The 21,721-nt window shown below is 45.2% G+C and overlaps 1 protein-coding gene across 1 annotated transcript in view; it reads right to left on the reverse strand.

The window, feature by feature from the left end:
- Positions 1–21,721, reverse strand: part of supt16h (SPT16 homolog, facilitates chromatin remodeling subunit) — a 59,026-nt gene that overhangs the window by 12,070 nt on the left and 25,235 nt on the right. Inside the window, exons 12-16 of the mRNA XM_083639805.1 lie at positions 21,600–21,698; positions 21,128–21,243; positions 16,546–16,699; positions 13,581–13,708; positions 12,844–13,106 (exon numbers count right to left, since the gene is read on the reverse strand). Coding sequence (XP_083495931.1) covers positions 12,844–13,106; positions 13,581–13,708; positions 16,546–16,699; positions 21,128–21,243; positions 21,600–21,698 — 760 coding nt within the window. The remainder of the gene's footprint in view (positions 1–12,843; positions 13,107–13,580; positions 13,709–16,545; positions 16,700–21,127; positions 21,244–21,599; positions 21,699–21,721) is intronic.

Genomic DNA, 21,721 nt, shown 5'->3' on the forward strand with positions numbered 1-21,721 from the left:
ACAGGACATGCACGCTAGGGCTGGCACGGATCAGAAAACCCACGGATCGGATCACGTGACAGATTTTGAGCCACGGATCACAGATTTTTCGGATCAGCAAAAAAATAAATATATCAGATTTTTTCTCTCAAAATTAGATTTTCGATTAGATTTTTTTAATACTATTATACTTCTCTAACCTTTTGTTGCCCTGCACAGCTCAAAAAATATTTTTTTCTCATAAGTGACACAATGTATGCTTTTACTCTGAAGGCAGAACAACCCAACTTCCTGTTTTAGGTGGCACTGCTATGCCTAACTTCGTGGCTGTTGCTTGGGGCACGGTGGGTCAGTGGTAGAGCTGTCGCCTTACAGTCAGAAGGTCCTGAGTTCGATTCTCGCCTGGGACACTGTGGGCGCTGTGGTTGTGTTCCCTCCCATATCTTCAGTGCCTACTGCCCAGGTGGGGTATCTCGTCGTAAGGGCCTTTCTCTCTGTGTGGAGGTTTGCATGTTCTCCCCGTTCTCCCCCAGGGGGTTCCTCCGTATATAACCCCCCCACTAAAAACATGCAGAAGATCAGATCGTCATCGTCATCCGACCAGTGACGACAACATCCGAAGTTGGTCCCCGGGCGCTGTACGAGAAAGCGACCACTGCTCCTGGCCTGCCCCCCGGAGGAAAGGACATGCCTGGATGGGTTAAATGCAGAGGACACTTTTCACCGGCCACCGTCAGCATGAGTGTGTTGTGGCCGCATGCATGTGTTGTGGTGTTCGTGTGACAATAAAAGACGGGGCTTGTCCCGTTACGAGAGAGTGGTAACAACCTGCAGTCACTTGACATGGGTACAGACCAGACCAGGTGAGTCTGGAAACGTTGATGCTACGTTAAGCTACTCAGTGGCCCCACGTGTTGTTTTGTTATGTGTCCTAAGGCAACATTTCACCGTCCAGTGATAATGTGTTTGTGAAAATTGTGTGCGCGCGCGTGTGTGTTGTGGCTCTCGTTATCTGACTTGTGCAGCCCGCAACACGCTGATTGCATTCCTGTGCTTTTTCAGAGGTGTTGAAATAAGTTTGTTGTCCCGCTGTCTTTAGTAGCCACTAGCCACAGCCTTCAGAGATACTTTACAGCGGCGACAAGGGATGAGGAAGCTCACTTGTGCTTGCCATGATTATTATGCCTGTCTGTGTCTGGCTGCGCTGCAGGCGTTCTCAAACACTAACGTTAAACGTTAAATGAAACGAAAAGGAGGGGGGGGGGGGGGGTCCGCGGACCATTGACGTTCCGAACCGCGTTCCGAACCGTGGGGGCTGATCCGTATGGGGCACGGAGATTATCCGTGATCCGTGCCAGCCCTAATGCACGCACACAGTACATACAGGACATGCACGCTAGGGCTGTCACTTTTTCCCAAAATAAAGTTGTATTGCCCGCAAAATGTTTTTTGGTTAATTAAAAAACCCTTTTTTTTTTTTTTTTTTGCAGGCCAGGCCACCGGGCCATCGGCCCGACGTGCCCGATTATGCAGTCCGCGCCTGCCGGTTACATCGTATAAATATATATAATATAATATAAAATATTAAAAAAAAATCCTCAGCTGTCCTCATGGTCCAGTCAGTCAGCTACTCTCCGCTGCTGTGTTAGCTTGGACGCTCACAGTCACAACACTGCCTCACAAACTTGACTGCATACAACTTGAGACAACTTTTCAGACCCTGGAGACAATCTTTCTCAGAAGAGACTAACGCAACAAATCTGGAGACTTTTTCTGACATGGGATTAACATTACCAGCAAGCAGCAGTTGGTTAATTTTGGTTAATAAAAATAATAATAATAAAAAAAAAAAAAAAAAAAAAAAAAATTTGAACATGGCAAATTACATTCGAACATGCCCCTCCTCCCCCACATTCAAAGTTAAATTCGAATTTCGAATAAAAAGTGACAGCCCTAATGCACGCAAACAGTACATACGGCTCTCCAATGATAGTAGTAGAATTTGTAAACTCATAACTTCTTCCCCTCTTCCCCTCTACCAGGCTGAACTCTCACATAATTTACTTCAACTGGCTGATTAAAATAAAGCTTACAATGCAAATTATCTTGCCCAATCCCTGCTTAATGTTCATTAATCAAACCTGCGACCATTGATCACTGATGTAGTTGCGTAATTTTACTGTACATTTTGTATGATCGTGTCACAATTTTTATGTTTGCACTTTGTTTAGATTACCGTAAATTCCGGACTATAAGACGCACCGGTCTATAAGCCGCACCTTCAAAGGTGACTATTTTTTTCTTCTATAAGCCGCACCGGTCTATAAGCCGCGGGTGTTTTGATGTTTAATTACCATATGTAAGGCTTCGTGCACAGAGGGGATTGTCGGGAAAGAGATGGCTGTTTGGGGAAGCTCCCATTTATTAACATTTCAACAAAACAAAAGTCAGGTCACTAATCCCCAGACAAAATCACACATTGTGGTATTTTTTGTTTTTTTTACAGTGCACACAGTGTCCGCGGTGTGGTGAAAAGAGGGCAAGAGAGGAAATTAAAACAGAAGTGGATTTATAGTTAGAAAGAGTGCTAAAGAAGAGAGAATTCCGTTTTTTATTTTTTTATTTTAGTTACTCACAGTACTATTGACCAGTCCAACTCAAAAGATATTCGGCAGTTTCACTTTGAGCTCTTGTTCCGCCGCTGGGCACACAGTGTCCGCGGTGTGGTGAAAAGAGGGCAAGAGAGGAAATTAAAACAGAAGTGGATTTATAGTTAGAAAGAGTGCTAAAGATAGTCCGGTCTGGTTATGACGAGTCTCGCTGGGTACAGTACGCCAAAGCGATATCCATTGACTCGATGATGCTGTTGTATGTTGCGCGTTTCTGTTGCACCAACGCGGAGAGGTCCTGCCGGACGAAAAAGCGCGTACCCTCCCAGGTGAGGGGCTTCTTCCCCGCAGCCTGGAGGATGAGTTGACGGTCGGGCCAGCGGAGTAGGCAGATGAAGATGGCCCTCGGTGGCAGGCCGGGGTCTGGACGTGGCCGAGGCGCCCGGTGTGCCCAGTCCACCTCTGGTGGTTTCTCGCCTTCCTTCAGGTCCAGGATGTAACACAGGATTTTGCCACGAAAGCGTCCATGTCACCAATCTCAGCTCCTCTTTTACATTGATCAGGCGAATGTTATTTCTTTTACTCCTGCTGATTAAGTCATCAACCTGCGTGTGCAGGGTTTCGATTTTGCATTTTATCCATTTTCGGACTCACTGTGTTGTTTTTGTCCTCCAGTGCGCGGATGCGCTTTTCCGCATTATAAACTCTGTTCACGGTTGCCTTAGTTTCTTTAGTGAGTGAGTGGATGGACTTCTGCACGTTTTCAAACTTGTTTTCAAGCTGCTCAAAACCTCTGAGCGATGTCGGACTTAATCGATAGTGTTTCACGGAGTAAAAGTTTAGCCCAAGCGTGTATCTCCAGCCTCCAGCAGGTGAGTCATTTCCTCATTCATGGCGTGATTGCTTCGTCTTTTTCTTTCTGCTTACCTGTGTTGTGTTATGTTATGTTATGTTGTTAAAAGAGGGCAAGAGAGGAAATTAAAACAGAAGTGGATTTATAGTTAGAAAGAGTGCTAAAAAAGAGAGATTTTTTTTTTTTTTTTGGAAAAAATCCATAGATAAGACGCACCGTTATATAAGCCGCAGGGGGCAAAAAAGGCCAAAAAACGGGAAAAAAGCCGCGGCTTATAGTCCGGAATTTACGGTATGTCTTTTATTAGAAAAGCCTACCCAGGGACAGGGATTGCAAATTAGCCTTGGCTAGATATCCTATATGCATCACATATGTTTCATGTTACTGTAACTTGTTACAATGTTGTCTTGCATTGTCCCTGACAAATAAACAAATAAATAAATAAACTAGAACGACCGCAACGCGGACTTATGCCTCCGCCATTAGTTCATTCTTGAGTCCAAGTGGATGTTGGAGCAAAATTGGAAGAAATTGCATCAAGGCGTTTCTGTGCAGAATTGGCTATTTGAGCCAAATGTGAAGAAATTTAGTCAATGTGTTACTGAGATATGGCGTTACCAAGCTAGAAAATGGCATTTGTTAGGTCACTGTGACCTTGACCTTTGACCTTTGATAACCAAAATGGAATCAGTTCATCCTTGAGCCTAAGTGAATGTTTAAGGCGAATCTGATGAAATTCCGTCCAGGCGTTCCTCAGATATGGCGTTAACAAGCTTGAAAATGGCGTTTGAGAGGTCACAGTGACCTTGACCTTTGACCACCAAAATCTAATCAGATCATCCTTGAGCCTAAGTGAATGTTTAAGGTGAATCTGATGAAATTCCATCCAGGCGTTCCTCAGATATGGCGTTAACAAGCTTGAAAATGGCGTTCGAGAGGTCACAGTGACCTTGACCTTTGACCACCAAAATCTAATCAGATCATCCTTGAGCCTAAGTGAATGTTTAAGGCGAATCTGATGAAATTCCGTCCAGGCGTTCCTCAGATATCGCGTTAAGCTTGAAAATGGCGTTCGAGAGGTCACAGTGACCTTGACCTTTGACCACCAAAATCTAATCAGATCATGCTTGAGCCTAAGTGAATGTTTAAGGCGAATCTGATGAAATTCCGTCCAGGCGTTCCTCAGATATCGCGTTAACAAGCTTGAAAATGGCGTTCGAGAGGTCACAGTGACCTTGACCTTTGACCTTTGACCACCAAAATCTAATCAGATCATCCTTGAGCCTAAGTGAATGTTTAAGGCGAATCTGATGAAATTCCGTCGAGGCGTTCCTCAGATATCGCGTTAACAAGCTTGAAAATGGTGTTCGAGAGGTCACAGTGACCTTGACCTTTGACCTTTGACCACCAAAATCTAATCAGATCATCCTTGAGCCTAAGTGAATGTTTAAGGCGACTGATGAAATTCCGTCAAGGCGTTCCTCAGATATGGCGTTAACAAACATCCGTACGGACGGACGGATGGCCGGCCGTACGGACGGACGGACGGCCGGCCGTACGTACGTACGGACGGACAACCCGGATCCATAATGCCTTCGGCCTGGCTTCGCCGGCGGAGGCATAAAAATATCTCCTCACACCAACTTCCCCAAATCTCTACAAGCTTTTCCTGATGCCAAATAAATACTACCGTACTCAGCTTCCTCTGTCCATCTCCTACACATCCCTCCTTCCTCTGCTCTGCTTCCTCTGTCCATCTCCTACACATCCCTCCTTCATCTCCTCCCTCTGTCCATCTCCTACACATCGTTGCTCCACCCCCTCTGCCAATCTGGGGACTTGTAGAATAGCACATGCTTCCTCCGATACATGTGCCGTCGCCAGCCACTTCTTTTCACCCGACAGCTAGGGCTTTCACACTGGCAGGGCTCCGTGCCGGTTCCGGGTCCAGAACCCAAATTTGAACCGGCCGGCGCGTTCAGACCGAAAAGATAATTGGTTCGGAACCTGAAAAGTTGGTTCTCAGCAGAACCAAAAGATAGTTGGTTTTTCCTTGGGAACCGTGACATCATCAGTGGGCGTGTCTCATTCTAGGCTGTGAAAACGAGCAGGAAGGAGAAGAAGGCAGTGACAACATGGAGAAAAATAATTTGCAGTGGTCTCCTGGGGAAACCAAATGTTTAGTGGCGATTTGGGCATCTACCGAATCTCAAGAAAAGCTAGAAAGCAGGACAAGAAAGAGCAAGTCGTATGCCGAACTTGCGGAAGAGATGACCAAGGCTGGGTTCAATCCAACGACAGACCAAATAATTAATAAACTTAAAAAACTGAAGAAGGACTACCGAATAATGTCCTCCCACTTTGGTTCCGCTTAAACTGGTGTGAACACGGGCTGGTTCGCCAGAAAGCACCACGGTTCTGAGACTAGGGCTGTGCGATTTTGCCTAAAACTAAAATTGACGATTTTTTCTCTCAAAACTAGATTTCTTATACTATTATACTTCTCTAAACATTTGTTGCCCTGCAGAGCTCTTTTTCCCCCTTTTTTCCATAATTGACAATTTATGCTTTTACTCTGAAGGCAGAACAACCCAACTTCCTGTTTTAGCTTGCCGCTGCTATGCTTAAAGAGCACGGTGCAGGTTAGAGACCCCAATCAGTCAATGTGTAGGTGAATTATGGAGGAACTGGATTTTCACATTAACACATTAACACATTGAGTGCCAGCGACGCCATATGGCGTCATTAGAAATTTACCGTAGGCTGCCAGCGACGCCAAATGGCGTCAGTAACTCCAAATTGTTTTTTTGACGGGGGGGGGGGGGGGGTGTCGATCTAAGCTTCTTACATCGCCTCTTACAATATTGTAGCTATTGGAGGTCTATAACCTATTTTACAAACCCATTGTGGCGACAGCACTCTCCTGATAAGAGAAAGTGGAGCCAAACACACAGAAGTCGTCGCTGGGGAAAAAGGAAATCGCATCGCATCCGTCCGTATGCATCGTCATGCATGAAGCCAAACGCCAGCTGTGCCCGCAGCAGCTGCATCCGCTGTCACAACTGAGCACCTCCGTGTCCGTTGCGACAGCACATTCGCATAATCAGCCTTATTATTCTCAACTCGAAGCATGGGAGTCCGTGACAAACACACGCGGAACCAAAAAGCTGGATGTCGCGCACCCCGTGTGTGCACAGCAAACTCAGCAGAGAGCCAACAGACACACCCAGGAGGAGGCGTGTGCAGTTGAGGGGGGGGGAGGGGGGGGGGCACGCAGAGCACGCAGAGCAGCATACACTTCACCCAGACAGACCCAGACATCAGAAAATTAGCTTCAGAGTCAGTGATGTGCTTGAAATGTTTAATTTCACAAAAGGCTCATTATCTCAGCTCGTAGAAAAAAAGGGCTGTTTTTTGTTCAATCAAGCTATCTTCTCCGGCTCATAACTAAAGAACGGAAAATGGGATCAATAAACTTTTTTTTGCAGGTGATAGAAGAGAGTCTCATCGTTATTTGTGCGTGTTCAGTGTTTACATAGTAATTATTAAAGAAATTATATGACTGTTTTAAAATGCATTGCGGCCTATGTGGCACAGCAAGCAACCTTTTGCCCAAGGGCCGTGGCACTCAAAGTGTTAAGACACTTTCATATACACTACAGTGACTCCTGGGGTCGTTTTACTTTTTGTGCTTTTATTTTGAAATCTTGGACCCCAAAACTCTGACGTCAGAAAGGGGAGTCGCCAGGCATGCCCGTCTGTCCCTCTGTCTGTCGTCACTCAGGTCAGGGCTGTCAGTCACACACTATGGATGCTAACACCGGTTTTCAGGAGGAAGAGGAGGTAGCAAATGTTTATGCACATGCATATGATGGGCCTCAGCCTAATTTTGACAGTGAAAGAGAGCAGGAACAGCCCAGCTAGACAACGAAACAACGGACCGCGGAGAGAGTTATGAAAGCAAGCGAGCGGAGGCGGGCCGAGGTGCGGACTGTAATTCGATACACACACACACACACACACAAAAGTGACGTATCACTCGTGTCCAGCCATCTGGCCGAGTTAGGAGAGCCGATGTCCCGAACACAGTGAGAAAACCTCCCGAAGCTGCTGCTACTGCAGCGGGGTGCCTATTGTCCGGCCAGCCGACCGAGAGCCATGCGAGCCGGGCACTATTAACACATTCACTGCCAGCCGTTTTTTTTTTACTGTAGGTAGGTTCTGCCAGAGGTTTTTTTTGAGGATTCTGGCTCATCTTTCAAGACCCGAGGATTCTTTTCTGCTAAGATTTTGTGAACACACAATATCTCAAAAGAACTAATAGAATGTGTGCTTTCTCTGTCTAAAAGAGTTAGTTTGTAGAGTTAGTAGTTATGTAAGCATTAGCAGTTGAATACAGCATGGTTTCAGCGTTAGAAAAATTATTCTGAGATAAACGGCTTTTTGTGAAATTCGATAGAACAGTCACTTTAACCATTAATTTTTGGCATCAGTAAGACGTCAGACATCTAAACAATAGTTTTGAACAGTAATTTCCTCCATAACAGCAGGAAACCCCCCTCTGCTTCCAACTCCTCCCTCCGTGTGTGTCTTCTTGGCTGCAGCGGCCGTGTCACAAGCTCGTTGCTGCTGCTGCTGTAAACCTCGCGTCACCAGGCTCATTGCTTTGCTGCTGCTGTGCCTGTCTGCGTGGCCGCTCTTTGAGGAAGTCTGGATGGACTCGCTCGTTACTTGGAGTTTTGGTTGAGAGCTTTGATGAAGCTTTTGCGATTCTGGTCATATTTATGCTGCGTGTTTCAAAGTGTGTTCCACCCGTAATCTATTATGCAAATTTGCAATCCCGCACCGCCAGCAATCAGCGCGAAAACGAAAGCGTTTTCGCCCATCCATTTTCATGAGAATGGCTTGATCACACTGCTTTTTGCTTGCCTTCCTCTAGTCAGGAGAGCACTGTCGCCACTTAGTGGGTCGGTGGAATGGGTTGTACACGTTCGGTAGCTCCAATAATTTTATAGGAGACGTGGGGGGCATTGATCCACGTAGCACCGTCAAAAAAAAAAATATATATTTTTTGACGTCTCAACTCGTCATTGGCAGTGAACAGTTGGAATTTTTTTGACGAGTCAACTCGCCATTGGCAGTGAACGTGTTAAACAGGTGGGGTGTGTGAGGTGGCTGGCTGTGGAGGTGGCGGTTTCACAGCCCGGGCATCATGGACGCGTCCCTCCTTCTTTCTCCCGCACAGCAGAGCGGACCCCAGGCTGCAGAAAGCCCAGCACTGCGCAGAGGAGCTGTGGGAGGAAGGAGCCGCAGGCTCCCTCCCTCGAGTGAGAGACGAGAAAGAGAGAGATAAAGAGAGCGTGTCACAGCGCAGACATGTACACACACACACAGAGAGAGAGAGAGAGAGAGAGAGAGAGAGAGAGAGAGACAGCACAGCGCAGACAGGCACAGTGGGAGGGGAGAGGGCGACACGCACGTGGGAGCCACTCCCCACTGTGACGTAGCAGGCTTTGCCTTAACAAAATAAAAGCCTGTTATTTTCTTCTCAAAAAGGAAGGTGTTTTTCTCCATATTTTTTTTCATTTTTTTTTAAAATCCTGCATTAACTTTTCAAATGGACATAGGGACAAGGTTAACACGTTCACTGCCAATGACGTGTTTTTACGTCAAACAAAATCCAACGGTTCACTGCCAATGACGTGTTTTTACGTCAAAAAAATTGTTTTTTTTTTTTTGACGGTGGGACGTTGATCTAACCCTTTTACGTCTCCTATACCAGAATTGGAGGTATTGAATGTGTATAATCTATTTTACCGACCCACTGAGTGGCGACATGTCTCTCCACAGTAGAAAGAGGCGAGCCAAAACTGGAGGGAAAAGCGCGAGGAAGCCGTTCTCATACAGTAAAATGGATGGCGAAAACGCTTTCACTTTCGCGCTGATTGTGGCGGTGCGGGATTGCAAATTTGCATAATAGATTACGGGTGGAACACACTTTGAAACACGCAGCATAAATATGACCAGAATCGCAAAAGCTTCATCAAAGCTCTCAACCAAAACTCCAAGAAACGAGCGAGCCGATCCAGACTTCCTCAAAGAGCGGCCGCGCAGACAGGCACAGCAGCAGCAAAGCAGTGAGCCTGGTGACGGTACGTGCACATCATGAAGCGCTCGGCGGCTTGCCTGCTGAAAAAGCCAAGGAGGGCGGAGGAGAACGCCCACGGAGGGAGGAGTTTGAAGCAGAGGGGGGTTTCCTGCTGTTATGGAGGAAATTACTGTTCAAAACTATTGTTTAGATGTCTGACGTCTTACTGATGCCAAAAATAAATGGTTAAAGTGACTGTTCTATCGAATTTCACAAAAAGCCGTTTATCTCAGAATAATTTTTCTGACGCTGAAACCATGCTGTATTCAACTGCTAATGCTTACATAACTACTAACTCTACAAACTAACTCTTTTAGACAGAGAAAGCACACATTCTATTAGTTCTTTTGAGATATTGTGTGTTCACAAAATCTTAGCAGAAAAGAATCCTCGGGTCTTGAAAGATGAGCCAGAATCCTCAAAAAAACCCTCTGGCAGAACCTACCTACAGTAAAAAAAAAACGGCTGGCAGTGAATGTGTTAAGTATACATTTAGCAAAGGAATTACCCTGCTCCATGCTCTTTAACTTCCTGGAGGTTGCTTGCTAACTTGACACTGGTGGATTTGCGTGTTCCTCCGTGACATAATTATATTGGCAGTGTCTAAGCGACCACCCGTGCTCGCTGTTATATCTGTACTAGAATAACACAAAGTCACAACAGGCATGCGTGGAACTGCGATAGCAGTTAGGGGGAAATTCAGACACACTGGGACAGGTGAGTCAGCTGAGGCTGACAGCTGCCATGAATACAGCCAATCTATCAGTACTCTGTGGCCTCACTTGTTGTTTTGTTATTATGTGAACTGTAAAGGCAACGTTTCATCGTCCGGTGATAACGTCTGTGTTCGTGTGCGACTGTGCGCGCGTGAGTGTGTTGTGGCAATCGTTATCTTGTAGGCTACAGCCCGCAGTGCAACAAGCTGCGCTCAGTGCTCACTCTGTGCTTTTTGGTCGGAGGTGTTGAAATAAGTCCATTGCGCTGCTGTCTTTAGTAGGGGTGGGAATCTCTGAGTAGCTCACAATACGATATGGTCACGATACTTGGCCCTCGATAACGATATTATCACGATACAGCGATTCTGCGATAATCGATATATTGGAAGACGATACATCACGATACCTGTGTAACTGAAGAGAAAAAAATACCCCTAAAAGGCAAGAAGCAGGTATTATGTATTTATTAGCAGAATTGACATGAACTCTCTCAGAGTTCACTCACTCACAACATTTTCGATACCACGGAGGAAAAGTTACACATTAAGTCTTTTTATTATTATTATTAACACGTTCACTGCCAATGGCGAGTTGACTCGTCAAAAAAATTCCAACGGTTCACTGCCAATGACGAGTTGAGACGTCAAAAAAAAAAAAAAAAATTTTTTTTGACGGTGCTACGTGGATCAATGCCCCCCACGTCTCCTATAAAAATATTGGAGCGACCGAACGTGTACAACCCATTCCACCGACCCACTAAGTGGCGACAGTGCTCTCCATTCTAGAGGAAGGCAAGCAAAAAGCAGTGAGGAAGCCATTCTCATGAAAATGGATTGGCGAAAACGCTTTCGCGCTTGGGAGCTGGCGGTGGGGTTTTGCAAATTTGCATAATAGATTACGGGTGGAACACACTTTGAAACACGCAGCATAAATAAGACCAGAATCGCAAAAGCTTCATCAAAGCTCTCAGAACCCCAAGAAACGAGCGAGCCCATCCATCCAGACTTGCCCAGCGGCCGCCAGGCAGACAGGCACAGCAGCAGCAAAGCAGTGAGCCTGGTGACGCGAGGTTACAGCAGCAGCAGCAACGAGCTTGTGACACGCCCGCTGCAGCCAAGAAGAACACACACGGAGGGAGGAGTTTGAAGGAGAGGGGTGTTTCCTGCTGTTATGGAGGAAATTACTGTTCAAAACTATTGTTTAGATGTCTGACGTCTTACTGATGCCAAAAATGAATGGTTAAAGTGACTGTTCTATCGAATTTCACAAAAAGCCGTTTATCTCAGAATAAATTTACAGACGCTGAAACCATGCTGTATTCAACTGCTAATGCTTACATAACTACTAACTCTACAAACTAACTCTTTTAGACAGAGAAAGCACACATTCTATTAGTTCTTTTGAGATATTGTGTGTTCACAAAATCCTAACAGAAACGAATCCTCGGCTCTTGAAAGATGAGCCAGAATCCTCAAAAAAACCCTCTGGCAGAAGCCAACTACAGTTTTGAAAAACGGCTGGCAGTGAATGTGTTAAAACAAGAAAACCTATATAACCTACCTACCTATATAATTTCTAAAAGTAGATATTAATGAGCAAACATTTCCATTCATGTAGCCTACAGTATTTATGTTTTTGTTTCAACTACAAACATAAATAAACGTCAACTTGAAACTATGTTTCAACTACCACACACAGCATAATATTTTAGCCTGTTTATTAAAAAAAAAAAAAAAAAAAAAATGTATTTTGTCCCACCCCTAGTCTTTAGTAGCCAGTATCACAGCCTCTAGAGAGACTTTACAGCGGGGAGAATGGACAAGTAGCAGCATATGTACATGAGAGAGAGCCGCCCCGCATAACGTAATTACCGTACCCTAATTGAAGTGTAAATCGATTTTACGATTTTCATTTTTTTAACATCGTCCTAACTAATTAATTCGATTACGATTCAAAATTGATTAATCGCACAGCCCTATCTGAGACTCCAGAACAGAACCAGAGCCAGAACCAGAACCGTGTCTGTCTGAAAGTGGTAAGCGAGGGGTTTCACCGGCAGCACCTAGTCGTGTGTGAGAGGATCATGCTATTCCACCCAGTCCCCCCGACTGACCAGAGGAGGCACTAGTGCAGCGACCAGAACACGTACAGTACCCCTAATCCAGCTTCCCACCCGCAGACATGGCCAATCGTGCCTGTATGGACGGCCGACCGAGCCAGAGGTAAAGCAGGGGCTCGAACCCCTCAGCCCTTGTGTTGGTAGGCGGGGAATCTACCCGGATGCCTTAATTTAGGTAGCACAAACTTCTGACAGCTCCATTTTAATAAACCGAACTGCAATCTGCTGCCCACTGGGAAGTTGAATATCGTGCACCCCCCCCCCCCCCCCACGAATGGTGGCATTGTCTCGATATGACTGGAGTCACTGATTGACCTTCTGTGTGACGGGAGCAAAGTGAATAGAGGAGCATCACATCTGAATAGAGGAGCATCACATCTGAATAGAGGAGCATCACATCAGCATTCCTCCTCCCTCACCATTGGTGTGCGCCTCCAGCGAGCCCTGCATCCTCTTCTGGGCGATGTTGGGTCTGATGTACAGGTCTTTGAGCTTGGGGTTGCTGCGGTTGAGGTTGACGACCAGCGAGTCTTGCTTGACGATGCCCTCCTTCTCCTTCTCCTCCGCCTCCCGCGTCTTGTAGCGCTTCTGCACCTCCTTGATGATGCGGAAGGCATTCTGCAGGTTGGTGGAGGGCACCAACGGGTCGCCGGGGGCCTTGAGGTTGGACGCCCGGTACGTGCTGAAAGGGAGGTAGTTTTGATGTCAGTCTAACCAGCAGCAGTAATATCGGGGGAGCCAAAAAAACATACGTGGGAAAAGTTGTGAAGCTGGTAAGTCTCTCCATTCTCCATCAGTCTTGCCAATACATTTGATCCAGTGTAGGAAATTTAAAGAAATATGTTGGGGGCAACTTTTGCCCCCGCTGTCTAAAAAATGGGGACATGTCCAAAATTTGGGGGGCACTTTAAATAGTACCGTAATTAGTGCATACATTTGCTAAAGTGTGTGTTCGTCGTCTTCTTCTGGCAACCAATTAAATTAAATTAAATTAATTGAATGAAAATAGAATGATCAAAATCTTGGGGGCAATTTTTGCTCCTTGACTTGATCATGGTTTCTAGGGGCATCTCTGAGATTTCTTTGGGCGTTTTTGCCCCCTGGTTCATATCGTACACTCATCTGATGGGATGTAGAGCAGTCACCATTCACTCACATTTCTTTGACAAAGGTGGCGTCTGGGTTGGGGAAGATGTTGCCCTCGTGGCGTCCAAGCGAGCTGCCGGGGACGTAGAAGTTGATCCTCAGGTAGGTGTAGTCTCCCTCTACAGACATACTGATGTTCTGCACAGGAGAAGAAGAAGGAGGAAATGCAAAGAGAAATGGAGAAACAGAAAAAGAATAAAAAACAAGAGATTAATGAATATATTAAACTATAGGGGCAAAAAAAATTAAATATGTGCATGCATGGGTTAAGTTAAGGTTGTAAATCGGCTATTAACTTCCACTGCAATGATTAACTTAAAGGTCCCATTCCGTGCAAAAGCTGTTTTTACTTGTAAATGCATATACCGTAAATTCCGGACTATAAGACGCACCGGTCTATAAGCCGCACCTTCAAAGGTGACTATTTTTTTCTTCTATAAGCCGCACCGGTCTATAAGCCGCGGGTGTTTTGATGTTTAATTACCATATGAAAGGGTTCGTGCACAGAGAGGAATGTCGGGAAAGAGATCGCTGTTTGGGGAAGCTCCCATTTATTAACATTTCAACAAAACAAAAGTCAGGTCACTAATCCCCAGACAAAATCACACATTGTGGTATTTTTTGTTTTTTTTACAGTGCACACAGTGTCCGCGGTGTGGTGAAAAGAGGGCAAGAGAGGAAATTAAAACAGAAGTGGATTTATAGTTAGAAAGAGTGCTAAAGAAGAGAGAATTCCGTTTTTTATTTTTTTATTTTAGTTACTCACAGTACTATTGACCAGTCCAACTCAAAAGATATTCGGCAGTTTCACTTTGAGCTCTTGTTCCGCCGCTGGGCACACAGTGTCCGCGGAGTGGTGAAAAGAGGGCAAGAGAGGAAATTAAAACAGAAGTGGATTTATAGTTAGAAAGAGTGCTAAAGATAGTCCGGTCTGGTTATGACGAGTCTCGCTGGGTACAGTACGCCAAAGCGATATCCATTGACTCGATGATGCTGTTGTATGTTGCGCGTTTCTGTTGCACCAACGCGGAGAGGTCCTGCCCGGACGAAAAAGCGCGTACCCTCCCAAGTGAGGGGCTTCTTCCCCGCAGCCTGGAGGATGAGTTGACGGTCGGGCCAGCGGAGTAGGCAGATGAAGATGGCCCTCGGTGGCAGGCCGGGGTCTGGACGTGGCCGAGGCGCCCGGTGTGCCCTGTCCACCTCTGGTGGTTTCTCGCCTTCCTTCAGGTCCAGGATGTAACACAGGATTTTGCCACGAAAGCGTCCATGTCACCGATCTCAGCTCCTCTTTTACATTGATCAGGCGAATGTTATTTCTTTTACTCCTGCTGATTAAGTCATCAACCTGCGTGTGCAGGGTTTCGATTTTGCATTTTATCCATTTTCGGACTCACTGTGTTGTTTTTGTCCTCCAGTGCGCGGATGCGCTTTTCCGCATTATAAACTCTGTTCACGGTTGCCTTAGTTTCTTTAGTGAGTGAGTGGATGGACTTCTGCACGTTTTCAAACTTGTTTTCAAGCTGCTCAAAACCTCTGAGCGATGTCGGACTTAATCGATAGTGTTTCACGGAGTAAAAGTTTAGCCCAAGCGTGTATCTCCAGCCTCCAGCAGGTGAGTCATTTCCTCATTCATGGCGTGATTGCTTCGTCTTTTTCTTTCTGCTTACCTGTGTTGTGTTATGTTATGTTATGTTGTTAAAAGAGGGCAAGAGAGGAAATTAAAACAGAAGTGGATTTATAGTTAGAAAGAGTGCTAAAAAAAGAGAGATTTTTTTTTTTTTTGGAAAAAATCCATAGATAAGACGCACCGTTATATAAGCCGCAGGGGGCAAAAAAGGCCAAAAAACGGGAAAAAAGCCGCGGCTTATAGTCCGGAATTTACGGTATACTGCTGTCAGCCCTCCCTGTAATGAGTGGTCACAAGCTCAGAACTGCCACAGTTGGATTTGTCCCTATCCAGCTTCCCCCTGCAGCCTCCTCCAAGCCACACCCCCAAACGCTTCGTTTGCCCAGAGGGGAATTGGGACGTCACGAGCTTCCTCACGCATACTGCGCGGGTCTCTCTCACACAAGCTACCTGCACCATTTTGTCTATAGCCACAAAATTAACACTTCTAGCTGGAGCGACGCCAACTGTACGTGATCCAGCAACTGCGGAGGTGCATTCGGTAAGTCTAGGCATTTTGAGATGTCCTCTTTAGCGTAGCAATGTTAAGTTAACGATAGCGTTAGTTGTAGACACAACCTAGCGTGCTGGTCCACAGACGCTAATCTGATTGGCCGCTGGGAGCCTGGGGCGGGCTCTCCCTCAGCGGCCAATGGGAACTGTTAGTTCTGAATATATTATAGAAACAGAGCATTCTTGGGACGAGGAAGGGACAACTCCGTCACGACAAACGGGGTTGCTATATTTTCGACAAATTAATCCAGAATCATGTTTTATGGACCAGAGACACACGTTTTTAAGAGGTTACAGCTGCACGAATTGGGACCTACAAAAAATTTGTGAGACACTGGACACTGGAAAACTGCTTAATTTTTAACTTCTGCCTTTTCCAGACAAGGAAATGTTTAAAAATGGTTTTGATAGTTGATGCCTGACTCACTCTCATTGCTTAATACAGCCAATCACTTTTGCTTTCCCTTCTGTGGCTTTGATTGTATTTTGCCTTTGTACATTGTTGTAATATAATGATGGTGCTTTCAGGTGGAGAAAAGTTCATCCCAGTGGGACTATGTGGAGACACACACCAAACAGATTAACCCATTGATACCTGATGCAGCATTTGTGTGTGTATCCCTTTATGACTGCGAACCGCGTATACGCAGTTCGTGGTCTTAAAGGGATACACACACAAATGAGGGATATACACGCAAACGCTGCATCAGGTATCAATGGGTTGAAGGAACTGGTGTCGAGAGTAACTGGGATCCAGTTAGGGCTGCGACTGTGAAAGGAACATCATAGTGTGTACCTTGATGGTGGCGATGTGGAAAGGTGTGGCAATGCCAAAGACGGGCATGACGACGGTCTCATACTTCTTGTCGATGAAGATCTTCATGTCCCTGATGTCTTTTTCTCGGGGCATCTGCGACATGTTCTTGTATGAGACGTTGGATTTTCTGGCCCTGGGGCGGAGATGGAGAGAAAGTAATTACATTACGTCATTTAGCAGACGCTTTTATCCAAAGCGACTTACAAATTGTAAATATCACATTTTGTCAACACGAGAAATCAACTATGCAACAAAATCTAAGACAGTTACGACTCTTTTGAAGGAATAGAGTAGCACTTGTAGAAAGCAGTTTGAGAAGATCTTTTTTTTAGAAGAGAGAAAGAAGTTAGTTCAAGGCGGACCAGGTGTTTTTAGTCTTGGCAGGAAGATGGACAGTGATTGGGCCATCCTGACAGAAGGGGGTAGCTTGCTCCACCATTATGGCGCCAGGGACGAGAAGATCGGGATGAGTGACTTTTGAGCCCACGTAGAGATGGAGGGGCGAGGCGTCCTGCATTGGTGGAGGAGCGGAGGGAGGTTTGGAACCTGAGCATAGATTGTAAGTACAGAGGGGCTGTCTGGTGTACTGCACCGTAGGCCAGTACCAGTGTCTTGAATTTGATGCGTGCCGAGATGGGAAGCCAGTGAAGGTCCCGGAAGAGGGGAGTGACATGAGAGAATTTGGGTTGTTTGAATACCAGACGGGCTGCAGCGTCGTGAATGAGCTGAAGCGGTCGGATGGCTGCAGCAGGTAGCCCAGGCCAGAAGAACATTGCAGTAGTCCAGGCAGGAGATGATAAGTGAATGGACCAGGAGTTGTGTTGCTTCCCTTATGAGAAACCTTTATAATACATTCATAATAAAATAAATTAATACATTATTAAATGTTTGGGCATGTATTTACCGTACTTTCCATACTATAAGGCGCACCTGAATATAAGCTGCAGCAGCTAAATTGAATGATTGTTACATATATAAGCCGCACTGGACTATAAGCCGCAGGTGTTTTAATGTTTAATTACCAACCAGGAGGAGGCGTAGCGCCTGCCTGTAACAGAGATCTCCGTGTCTTATCAGTGGAGACCGTTTTGAGTCCTTACCCTCATCGTCGTAACACAGCCAGTTCTCCATCTTTTGAAGCATGATGTTAGATTACAACGAGCTAGTTGTGTGGCTTAGCCTTCCAAAATGTTGCCGTTAATTTTTTAGAATGTAATACATAGAATTGGGAACGTAACGTTACATTCAATTTCATTCAGACTGTCTTTCTTGCTCAATCGCCGCCATTTTTCCCCCGGAGCGAGGGAGGGTGGGAGGGTGTTTTACAGTAGTGGCTGAGAGAGCCTAGTGGCTCAGTGCTCCAAGCAGGTCGCGAGGCACATTTTTTGCAACATCATCCAATCAGGGTCTGTCTGTCTTGCTCTCGTTCTGTCTCTCGTACCAAAATCCATAGATTTAGGAGGTCCCCTAGTGGCCGTTAGCTGTAAAAATCCATAGATTAGGCGCACCGTTATATAAGCCGCAGGGCCGAAAAATGGGGAAAAAGCCGCGGCTTATAGTCCAAAAAGTACGGTAATCAATCTACATATAGAGAAATACTGATGGGTTGACAGTATTTGTTTTAACCTGCCTCACAGTATCAGAAGGTTGGAGTTTACCACATCAGGCTGATTCAGATAACTCAGAGAAGGGAGAAGCCAGCACTCCAAATGTCTTTTCATATGATTGCTGGCTTCTCCCTTCTCTGAACTATTTGCTTGCCCTGCACCCAGTGAGTTTTTGAATCGATTTTGAGTGTGCTCGCAACCTGTGTTTTTCAGTTGATTCAGATAACTGTCACTTAAACCACATGAGGCTGATTCAGATAACTGTCACTTAAACCACATCAGGCTGATTCAGATAACTGTCACTTAAACCACATCAGGCTGATTCAGATAACTAACTTAAACCACATCAGGCTGATTCAGATAACTGTCACTTAAACCACATCAGGCTGAATCAGATAACCAACTTAAACCACATCAGGCTGATTCAGATAACTGTCACTTAAAGCCCCATTCAGTAAGTTTTCCACTGCGCCCTCTGCGTGCATTAGTATCGATAACGATATCGCCGTTCAAAGTCAACAAAACACAGCGTCAGAAGCTCTATGTACATGTTGTGACATCGGGTACTCACCACGTGATGAAATAATAATCCATAGTTCCGTGAAACATCATTTTCGTAGCAAATCCGAATCGAGTTACTTCCTCGTTTTCATGAACACAGCTCTTCCGCTGTACAGCGCATGCGCACATGCTTTTCTTTTTTTCTTTTTTCTTGCTACGGGACGTGACAGACAAACTGCTTAGTCCCAGTGCTGGCCAATGGAGGGCGGTGTGGGATAAATAAAGACGAGGGTCTCCCTATTAAAAGTCAATCTACCATGTCCTGTGACTACAAAGCAGTTATATTACAGTAAAAAATGTCAAAAATCTTACTGATTGGGGCTTTAAACCACATCAGGCTGATTCAGATAACTAACTTAAACCAGATCAGGCTGATTCAGATAACTGTCACTTAAACCACATCAGGCTGATTCAGATAACTGTCACTTAAACCACATCAGGCTGATTCAGATAACTAACTTAAACCACATCAGGCTGATTCAGATAACTGTCACTTAAACCACATCAGGCTGATTCAGATAACTAATTAAACCACATCAGGCTGATTCAGATAACTGTCACTTAAACCACATCAGGCTGATTCAGATAACTGTCACTTAAACCACATCAGGCTGATTCAGATAACTAACTTAAACCACATCAGGCTGATTCAGATAACTGTCACTTAAACCACATCAGGCTGATTCAGATAACTGTAACTTCAAGTCAATAAACTTTCAAATACTTATGATGCAACCTTTTTTTCTGCTCTTGATGTATTGTACCAAAACAAAGCTGGGATAATAACTGGAAACTGGAAATTCAATCCACCAGATGCCCCTCACTTGGGCGGTCGCTGGGAGCGAGAGACTTGCTCAGTGATGCAGGCCTTGGGGCATAGCTGGTTACAGAGGAGGTGCTCAGGACACTCCTCATTGAGGTGTCAAGATGATCATAGACCCCCAGCTCCCGCGTGCACTTTGGCCGATGGGGGACAGTCACCAAACTTTCCCCTGGACTGGACAACAAAGTGAGGTCTGCTGACGTAAAGGTGACGTACTTACACCCGGCCGATGGCCAAGCGGATTCAGCTCCCCTCACTGCCAGACTAATCAACCGAGCCCTGCCTACACCTGGTGGGACTGGAGTGCCATTTCTGGAAGAATACAGATTCCCCACAGGAATCTGAGGGCGGCTGTAGAAAAGGCTCCGTAATGGCCCACCATCAGCCCTGTTCTTGGGGCAATTGACACCCACGAACCAAGGGGCCCACGACGCAATGATGATGTCACCGCCGTGACATCATCGATGATGATGTCAGAGTTCACCTTGTGAGGTCATCGGTGATGTCACAGTTTCTCCTGTGAGGTCATCGGCGATGTCAAGACGGTCTAGGCTGTCTCCAGACTGTGTGATGTCAGACGTGACTTTGTGAGGTCATCGATGATGTCATACCTCCCGGGATATTGTGACTTGTTATCCCTCTGCACATGATACACAAGGTTCTCTGTCTCTGCAAGCTATCTATCTGCTAGCTACTCTGTATGTTGCTTGTGCCTGATATTTCTGCCTGATATCTCCAATAAATTGCCTGAAAGACATCTCTGTGGTTCTAACCGATCACTGCCTTATAGGGGTGTCACGATACACTCAGTTCACGATACGATACGTATCACGATACTGGGTTCACGATAACGATACGATACGATTTTAACAATATTTTTTTAAACTTGAATAATAACAATATATGACTGGAAAAGTAGTATTTTATTTGAAATGCACAGATACAAAACATGCTGTTGTGGGAAATTGTTATTACAATAACAACTAGAAAAAACATGAGATTGGATTATCTTGAAATAGAATGAGTTACACCGTCACTTAGATTTACTTTGAACTAAAATGTTTATCAGTAGTATACATTCTCATTATGCATCTTCAGTTTTTCTTCAAACTCAAACAACAAGACTTTTCTTAGTCTATTTTTTATGCATCTCCAGTTTTTCCTGTCAAGTAAACAGTTTTGCCAGAAACTCAATTGAATGGTTTCTCTCCTGTATAACTTCTCATGTGTCTCTTCAGAGACTTGTTCAACTGAACTACTTTCCACACATTGAACTTCAACAAACAAAGACGTTTCTTAGTCTATTTTTGAAAAAAAAGAAAAAAAAGAAAAAAAGTTTTGATTTTTTTTTGCGATATGAGATTTCATCTCAACGATACATATCGTGACGTTTTACTATCGCGAAATTTCGTGGGACGATATATTGTGACACCCCTACTGCCTTACCTAAGATCCAGCAAACTTCACACAAACTTCCTTACACATACTGTACATAATACATGTAGGAACTGTTATCAAATTTCTATGAACCCCAATTTCCTAAATTCTCCTCCATCTCTCCACCACTCACTTCTGGATCTGCTGCTCTCCTTTCTGCTCCGTCAGACGGCGCTTGGCATCTTCGTTCACCTGATTGGCCAGCTCCCTTTGATGAGCCCGCCTCTTTTCCTCTGCCGTCATCTCGTTCTGAAGGGGAGAAGGCACATGCACGCGTGTGGATTTTAACATGTGGAAACACACTACCTGGATACACAACACACATGTATTACACAGTTGTAGAGCAACAGACAAGCACACGCATAACTCACACTCAAAACCAAACTAATTATTTTCCCACTGGCTAGTTGATTCAGTCTTTCCCAGACATTTGTTTTGCGAACTAGATTGAGAAAGGAAACGGTTTCTTAAACAATATTGACCTGGTAGAATAAACAGTCTGCCACACTCTTAATAATAAATATTTGGACTGATGGACGATATTCCTTTACCGCTCTGACAAGAGGTACATGAACACGCACACACACACACACACACACACACACCCTGGTTCTGTCTGTCATCAGGGCTGCACCACGCGCTCCCTTGCCCAGTAGCTCCTCAGCATCATCTGCATCTTCCTCTTCATCCTCCTCATCATCATTCTGCAAAAACACCACACACACAA

The sequence above is a fragment of the Poromitra crassiceps genome, assembly GCF_964638095.1.
Source record: "Poromitra crassiceps genome assembly, chromosome: 7".
NCBI classification, from domain to species: domain Eukaryota; kingdom Metazoa; phylum Chordata; class Actinopteri; order Beryciformes; family Melamphaidae; genus Poromitra; species Poromitra crassiceps.